The following is an 8,964-nucleotide window of genomic DNA, read 5'->3' on the forward strand; positions in this document are numbered from 1 at the left end:
CTCACAGTCTCCCGCACCCTGCACGCCCGCCTTCGCCCCTCAGTGGTCTCATCAGGAAAATGGGAAGCACTACTCCGGCCGCCTCCTGTAACAGCTCAGCGCGTGGAAAGACGGGGACCCCAAGACCACACAGGCCTGCTCCTGCATACCCCGATACCAGTCTGGCCGGCTCGGGCCCTGTGGGGGCGAATGTCCACTACAATCCAGGGGGCAACAAGCTGGACTGTAGACCCCCCAGTGACTGGGGTCCTGATCATGGCCTCTCTCCACGACCAAGTCACTCTTCCATCTCATTCTTGGTTTGTACCCCCAAGGCCCACCCACAGGCCACCAGGAAAGCGCCCCACCACATCTTAGTGACGTCTTCTGATTTTCCAGGAACAGAACAATGTAGGCCAACCACCGCCACCCAGCAGCTGGAGAACCCCACTCTACCTGGGCTTGTCTCAGGTCCCCCGAAGGGGCTAACGTGTCCGACGGAACGTCGGCAGCCCCAGCCTGCCACTCCGCGGAGCGCCCCGTTCCTCTCGCACCTGGAGCGACTCCTCTCTGACGAGCGCACCTGGCCCAGGCGGCTGCAGGCGAAGTTCGCTCAGGGCGAGGGAGCGGGGAGCCGGGCCCTGCAGAGTGTCGGCCCACCTCACCCGGCACGGAAGTGAAACTCTCCCCCAGGCTGGCCCGCTGCAGCCCGGCCAGGGCTCGCGGTCACGCACAGGGAGCGGGACCCCTGGACCCGGCGCACCTGGCCATCGCCCGGCGCCTAGGGGCGTCCCGCCGGCCCCTGCCCCTCTCGCTTGGGTGGCCGCTGCCCGTGTCGCGGTCCCGCTCCCCGTGCCGCCAGAGGCGGCGGGCCGCGGAGGAGGGACCGCGCGCGCCTCAGCCCCGCGCCCCGCCGCTCACCTCCGCCAGCCTCGCGGCTTCCTCAGGGGGAGCCCTCAGGGGGGAGCCCTCGCGCCGCGGCCGGCAGCGCCGCCAGCAGCGCCACGCCGAGGAGCAGCCGCGCTCGGCGGGGGAGTCGACGCATCGTCTGCGTCCGGCGGCCGCTCTGCCCCGCGCCCCCGCACCTCCAGCTTTGCGGGGCCAGCCTGTGGGCGCCCGCCTCGCGTGCTCCGGGCCGCGCCGGCGCGGGGAACTAATGAGGGGCGTCCGGGTGGCCGCGAGGGGGCGCGCGCGGGGCGGGGGCGCGCACTCGCACACCCTCCGGGTCAGCGCACCGGATGCCCCCCGCCTTCCCCAGGAGTGGCTCTTGGGCGCTCCTGGGCACGTCTTGGCCCAGCGGAAGGCTCCTTTTTATCTAGCCGCCTCCCATCCTCAGTCCCTGCGGCTGCCGTGGCAGCCTCAAGCAAATTTCTGTTCCCGCGAAGTTGCCGCCCGGCGCTCTCCAGCCCTGCGCTGCGACTCCCCCGGGGCCGTGAGGGCCGGGTGCCACCTCCGCCTCCCCGACGGCGCTGCGACTGCGACCCGGCCAGGCAGGGCCTTGTGCGCGAGGCCAGTGGGCGAGTGGCGAGAGTCTTCAGACTTGGGCAAATGTTTTATTTATGCATCGAGGTAGGTTTGCTTGGGGAGGAAGCCTGGAAGCGACTCCCCCAAAACTCTTCCAACTCCTCTACTTGAGGTGGAGGCCAGAGGACAGGCCATGACACAGCGCCTGCCTTTCTGCACCCACTTTCCTCGTAGCGCTCTCAGAGCACTTTCAAAGCCAGAAGAAAGTTGAGACTCGAATGAGAAGATGAAGTCCCAGAAGGATAACAGGGAGACATGTTTGAGGGGAGTGGTCAGGCCATCCTGCCCCGCAACTGGGTGTCATCTAATTTTATCCTGGATTCTTTCACGTAGGCCACGTTGGTCAGCATGATGGCCTCTGAGTGACTGAAATAAAACCTTTGGGAAAGATCAGAAATTCCGAGGGGCAGGGAGGGGGCGGTTAGCGAGTGTGAGCGCAGTGACACAGGACAGGTGGAGGGGTGAGGGCAGGTCAGTGAGGGGCGGCGGAAGACTTTAGGGAGATGCCACCCAGGGGCCACTTGAAGGAGCACAAGGGATGACTCGGGGTTCAGGGCATGGGATCCTTGGAGGTGGTGGAGAGAATGGCCAGAAAGCCCAGCCATTGGTGTAGAACTGTTGGGGTCTGGCTGGAACCAGAGTTTTACTCTGGGGGCGAGGGGTGTGCAGTTTTCCAAAACTACTGTTCCCGAGAGCACAGGCTGAGGGCTGTTTTGAGCCTGCATCTGGAGTCGGCCATTGGGGCTTGAATGCTGCTTTTACCCTTTACTAAGTAGGTAATATTATTGGACAAGTTACTTGGCCTCGGTGCTGTTGTCATCTATAAAGGTGAGTGTGTGGGAGGGGGTTACCTACCCCATGAGTGTGAAGAGAAAATGAGAATCCGTGATAAGAATTTTTAGTAGGATGAACTATGCGAAGAAACCATGTTTTGGATAAAAGGTTGAATATTGGCAATTTCATAAGGTTCAGCTTAGTAAGATGTCTGGTACATGGCAAACACTCCAATGTTAGCCAAAAGAAACCTAGTTTTTGAGCACCTGCTACATTACATTACATTTACTAGGCTAAATGTGAGAACACTTTGTTCTTTTTCGTTTTTGTTTTTTTTGTAAAAGTATTTTCACATTCAGCCAAATATTTTGTCTTTTCAACACACTTTTGCACCTTCCACAAAATCAAACCAGACTTGGAAGATAAGGAGTTCGTTCGTTCTTGAGTAGCTATCTCTGTGTCAGTCACTACCACTGGACTCCACCAAACCTTTCCCCGGGGAATGCTATCCTGTAAGAGCCTAGTTGGTCCTGCTGTACCCACTCTTGTTCTCACCCAGCCAGGAAGCTGATTATCTTTTTCTTTTTTTAATCAACTTCACTGAGGTCTAATTTACATATAATACAACACACCCATTTTAATCGTATGGTTCAATGAGTTTGGACAAGTGTATAAATCCATGTAACCACTACCACAATCATGCTATAAAACCTTCCCTTCACTCCAATTTTCTTCCATGTGCTATAGGCAAAAACTACGCATCAGTGGAAAACTGTGCATTGTGTACATACAGTACATCCTTTCAGGTTGTCTTTTATTGTCTGAGCTGTTACTTTGTAGGTTGTAGGTAACTGGTAGCAAAGCAAAATAATTCTTGTTTATAGAAATGTAAATTCTGGGCCAGGTGGGGTGGCTCATACCTGTAATTCCAGCACTTTGGGAGGCTGAGGCGGGAGGATCACTTGAGGCCAAGAGTTTGAGACCAGTTTGAGCAAAAATAGCAAGACCTCATCTCTACGAAAAATACAAAAATTAGCCAGGTTTGGTGGCCTACATCTGTAGTCCCAGCTACTCAAGAGGCTGAGGCAGGAGCCTAAGAGTTGAGCCTAAGAGTTTGAGGTTGCAGCAGTGAGCTTTGATGATGCCACTGCACTCTAGCCTGGGCAACAAAGCAAGACCTTGTCTCAAAAAAAAAAAAAAAAAAAAAGGAAATGCAAATTCTGTCCTGTTCAATTGACTTCCCTCTCCCAGAGTGGAAGAAACCAGTTTTGCCTTCATTTCATTATTCCTGATCTATAAATATTTGTTTTTCAATATCTCCTTTGAACTGGTTTTAACACTCTTACCAGTTTCCTCATTAATAAGTTAAATAAAATCTTTAACGTGTTCATTTTTATATCTGTAAAAGTCATGATTTTATGCTTTTTTTTTTTTTGAGACAGAGTTTCACTTTGTTGCCCGGGCTAGAGTGAGTGCTGTGGCGTCAGCCTAGCTCACAGCAACCTCAGACTCCTGGGCTCAAGCAATCCTACTGCCTGAGCCTCCCAAGTAGCTGGGACTACAGGCATGCGCCACCATGCCTGGCTAATTTTTTTTCTATATATTTTTAGCTGTCCAATTCATTTCTTTCTATTTTTGGTAGAGACGGGGGTCTCGCTCTTGCTCAGGCTGGTCTCGAACTCCTGAGCTCAAACAATCTGCCCGCCTCGGCTTCCCAGAGTGCTAGGATTACAGGCATGAGCCACCGCACGCGCGGCCTGATTTTATGCTTTTTTGAAAATTATCTTTTAATAGTCCCTCTGTATAGTTAAATCCCACCCCCTACCCTTGACTCCGACAACCACTAATCCCACTCTGTCACCATAGGTTAGTTTTGCCTTTTCTAGAATTTCATATCAATGGAGTTACATTTGTGTATTCTTTTGTGTTTAGCTTCTTTCAGCATGTTTTGAGAGTCATCCATCTTATCATAGGTATCAGTAATTTGTTCTTTTTTATTGCTGAGTAATATTCTATCATATGGACAATTTGTTTATTCATTCACCATGATGGCTTCTGAGTTGTTTCCAGTTTGAAGTTATAATATTATGAATAAAATGTCTACAAATACTCAAGTGCAACTCCTGGGGTAGACATGCTTTCATTTCTCTTGGGTAAATACTCATGAGTGGAATTGCTGCCAAAAAAACACCAAATTGTTTTCTTCAGTGGCTGTACCATTTTGCAAGTTCCAGTTGCTCCGTATCTTTGCCAGTGCTTGATATTGTAATCAGTTTTCATTTTAGCCATCCTGGTGGGGAGTGGTGGTAGAATTTTACTTTAGTTTTCATTTGTATGTTCCTGATGACCAATGATGTTGAACATTTTTTCATGTGCTTACTGGACATTAGTATACCTCTTTTTGTGAAATGTTTGTTCTAATCTTTTAACTATTTTTTGTTGTTGACCAGACTTAAGGTCTTTATATATTCTGCACAGGAAGCCTTTATCAAATATATGTATTGTGAATATTTTATCTGTGATTTGCTTTTTAATCTTTTGAAGTTTTCATTTTGATTGAATCCAATTTATCAATTTTTTCTCTTAGAGTCATGCTTTGTGACCTAAAAAATCATTCCTAATCTAAACTCACAGATTTTCTTTTTTATTTTTTCTAGAAGTTTTATAGTTTTAGTGTTGGGATCTATGATTTATTTTGGATTAATTATTGTATTGCTGTGAGGTAAGGGTTGAAGGTCATTTCCCCCCATATGGATGCACAGTTCTTGCAGCACCATTAGTTGAAATAATTACTTTGCCCACCGAATTACCTTGGCACCTTTGTTGAAAATTAGCTGACCATATGTGTGTGGGGCTATCTCTGGACTCTCTATTCTGTTTTATTGATCTATGTGACTATCCTAATGCCAATGCACACCACCGTCTTTCTTACTGTTGGCTTTATATTAATTGAAAGCCTTGAAATCAGATAGTATAAGTTCTTTTTCAAAATTTTGACTATTCTAGGTCCTTTGCATTTCCATATAAATTTTATCAACTTGTCAATGTCTACAAAAAAACAGACTAGAGCTTTTTTTGGTTTTGGAGGCAGAGTCTTACTCTGCCACCCTGGCTAGAGTGCAGTGGAATCATCATAGCTCACTGCAACCTCCAACAACTGGGCTCAAGCGATCCTCCTGCCTCAGCCTCCCAAAGGGGCTGGGACTACAGGCACACATCACCACGCCTGGTTAATTTTTTCTGTTTTTAGTAGAAATGGAGTCTCACTCAAGCTGTTCTCAAACTCCTGAGCTCAAGCAATCCTCCTGCCTCAGCCTCCCAGAGTGCTAGGACTACAGGCACGCGCCACCGCACACGGCCAGGCTTATCTTTTTCAATGCTTAAAATTTTTCACTGGTTTCCCCTGCACAAGAGAAACACCTCATCACGACCTACAAGCCCGGTACAGCTGGCCTCTACCACCTCCTTGCCAGCCACTTCTCACCCTTCTCCCCTTTGTTTAGTGAGCTCCAACCACACTTTTTCTGACCCTCCTTCCTCAGAAAAGTTTTCTCTATCATCCCTATCTAAACAAGATACTGGTTATGATCTTTTACCACACTTCTTTACTTGTCCTCCATAGCACTTAGCAGTCTGTAAAATGACATACAGGTTCGTGTGCTTATTTGTTTACTAGAAAGTAGGAACCATATCTGTTCTTTGCTCTTATTGGTAATGCTTAGTGCACTGCCGGGCACAGAGACAGCACTCAGTATTTTATTGGTTGAATGAATAAACACATATATATCTTTCTGAGTATTTTATTAGGGCAAAACAATATATTTGCATGGGATGATTCCTAAGTCATCTCAAGTAGTTCCCCTTCAGTTATTATCACATGCACTCTCAAAACTGATACACCTACCCCAACCCACTATTTATAGCTTCACAGTCATCTGATAAAGTAAAAAATAAAAATAAAAATCATCTGGCAAAAAGGGGAGACAGGGATAAGGGAGAGTAACATTTTAACACATTACAAAAATTGTTAAATTTTTATTTACACTTCCCCTTCTCTACTTTCCCAGGTTATATGAACATTACAGCAACAGAAAGGCGTTATCATCATAGCACCCCTTGCAAATTCCAGTTTACAGGTAACTTGGTGGAAAAATAAGGGTCAACAAAATAAGATGTCAGCTCTCCCATAAGCTACTGCTCTCCTATTCTGTCTCCTTCCCCTTCTCTTACTGTTAGCTGCCTGATACAGAGAGGGATCATCCAGACCGTGTGGGCATACTGCCTGAAGTGACAGGTGACTTCCAGTGTCCCGTGAAGAACCAGCAAGGATGCTTTTTATAATTCCAACCATTGGCTTAACATCACTGAGGTTATAAGATAAAATGTTAAGGGTAAAGACACCATCCCACCCTAGTCAGTGACATGTCCCCCACTCTCTTGGAAGACCTGGGCCAAGTGACCAAGCTTTGTACAAGAAACCTGGGAATTTTGTTGGAAAAAGCAGATCGAGTTGGCTTGAGTCTCCTCGTGCATAGAAGAATTCACTTATCCATGCAGATGACAAGGCAGGACACTTAGAAAGTACAAGATCAGGGTACTGCTCTAATTTGTACCTTTCATTCAAATCTCCCCACAACTGCTCCAAAAGAACAGAGCTTTGGGTATTGCTTTATTAAGAACACAGTAACTGCAGTTTCAGAGCCACTGCATTCTTTATGGTCAGTCTATTATAACTCATCATACAAGAAAGAATTACAGTTTAAGGCCATTTATCATGTGCGCTATGTAGTAAATAAAACTTTGTCCACAGCTCCCCACACCAAGCTACTCCCAAGGGTGGACTGTGAATGTGACACTTCCAGACTCAACAGAGAAGACTAGAATAAGACTAGAACAAACTAGCCCCTTTGGTTTCCTCCCTAGGAAAGACTCAATCTATAGCAAAAACAGCTTGGAAAACAGAAGTAACTGGAAATGACAAAAGGAACAGCAGCATTTTCTATACAATTAAAGCAAGGGGATCATCGGCTAGTCCTAGCATTTCTTCTGTGTGATAAGGGAGGAAGCCAGCACTCTAATTCAGCTATCTGGCCGGGAACGCATTTCATGTGAATAAAGCTGAGAAGAGAAAGGGACATGCATTTCTCCACATGGAAGGTATTTTGATTAACTGGCTTAATGGATTGAAATGCCTGCTGAACACTAAGTGTCCATGTTAAGCAGGTAGCAGCACATCTGTAGGTTCTGGGACTGTAAAAACAAAACAGAACAAAATACTATAGGTTCTTGGCTCAATAGCCAAAAAGAATCCTTGATTTTCATACCTCCCCCCTTCACAATCCCTTTGGGTGAGGCTGATTTTACTCTGTGAAATGCTCTATTGATGATCTTAATGAATGTAGACAGAAGGAAAACCACTACTCTCCCTCTTTTTCCAACCACATGGTTATAACAAGTAGAAATTAAAACCTATCTTGGCTAACCTGGAACACCAAGAGAGGAAAGACACCCTGGGAATTGTGTCATGGCAATTCTTTATATAAGAGAACTGTACTTAACTTTCTCTAGGTAGATTTGCCACAACCCTACAAATTCTTAAAAAACAAGAATTACCCACATTCTCACATTCTCTTTCTTCACTGCCTCTGCATGGCCAGCAGTTCTGCACTGTTGCCCAATCCAGGATCACTGGGGAGCAGAGAGCCTCATCAATTTGGAAAAGGGGGAAAAACAGGGAGGTAGTGGTAGATATCATCACTTTTTTTTTCCCTTCCCTGAGAAGTCAGGAAGCCTCTCTATGTAAGCCATTCTTCCTCCTGCTTTTTACTAATAGAAAGGAAGCAAAGTGTATTATACACTAGAAAATTCAGCTGGACCAAACTAGTGAAGAAACTTCCCTCCATTAAGTAGGGAAGAAATAAAAGTTCCCTGCCTCCTCCTGAAATGTAAGGCAGAATGTACAAAGAGAACCAGGGTGTCAATCTGCCAATCCTCAAAGCCTGACACCACCATTTGTAACAGTTTTCTCTAGAGTTGGAATTGTAAAAATCAAGAATTGGAAGGTAGAGAAAGGACAGACAAATAAAGGAGGGAGGGACTATAGAGACAAATCATTGGAAGCATTCCTTGGCCTCTGAAAGGACATGGGGCCAACACAGAGCCCTCAGTAGTTGTGTAGGATGTTTCTGTTCACCTTACATGACTACATGAGGAAAAATCCTGTTTTGACCATCTGAAATCCTCACCCTATCATGAAAGTTTAAGAAAGTGACTAAAGGACTAAGATGGCTGGATTCTTCAAATAAACAAGCCGTACTTTGGAGTTCTGGAGACAAGACTCTTTTGTTAAAGGGAAGAATTTCTCAAAGCAAAGCAAAAAGTTAAGAAAGTGCTCCGGAGTCCTTGCCCCTCCTCGGTTAAAGCTTTTAAAGTAAAGATGGGAGGAAAACTGCTACTTGATCCACCCTTTGTATGTGATTTTGACGTCCCCTAGCTATAAATTTCCTGGTTTCTGATGTGATCTACTGAAAGAGGTCTTGTAAACCTGAAATCGATAAGGACAACGCTAAATAAAAAGAGGGATGAGAAAAAATGATAAGGATTAGTCACAACTCTATCAGTTGACTCAGATTATCAGCTTTGGTAGTAATGGTTACCTGATACCTATTTGAATCCCATCAGATTCTC

The 8,964-nt window shown here is 46.4% G+C and overlaps 1 protein-coding gene across 1 annotated transcript in view; it reads right to left on the reverse strand.

The window, feature by feature from the left end:
• Positions 1-1,024, reverse strand: part of ISM2 (isthmin 2) — a 7,934-nt gene extending 6,910 nt beyond the window's left edge. The window contains 2 exon segments of the mRNA XM_012656059.1: positions 150-196; positions 934-1,024. Of these exon segments, the coding sequence (XP_012511513.1) occupies positions 150-196; positions 934-1,024 (138 nt within the window).
• Positions 1,025-8,964: the final 7,940 nt, after the last annotated feature.

Source organism: Propithecus coquereli, unplaced genomic scaffold, assembly GCF_000956105.1.
Source record: "Propithecus coquereli isolate 6110/MARCELLA unplaced genomic scaffold, Pcoq_1.0 Scaffold5, whole genome shotgun sequence".
Classification (NCBI taxonomy): Eukaryota; Metazoa; Chordata; class Mammalia; order Primates; family Indriidae; genus Propithecus; species Propithecus coquereli.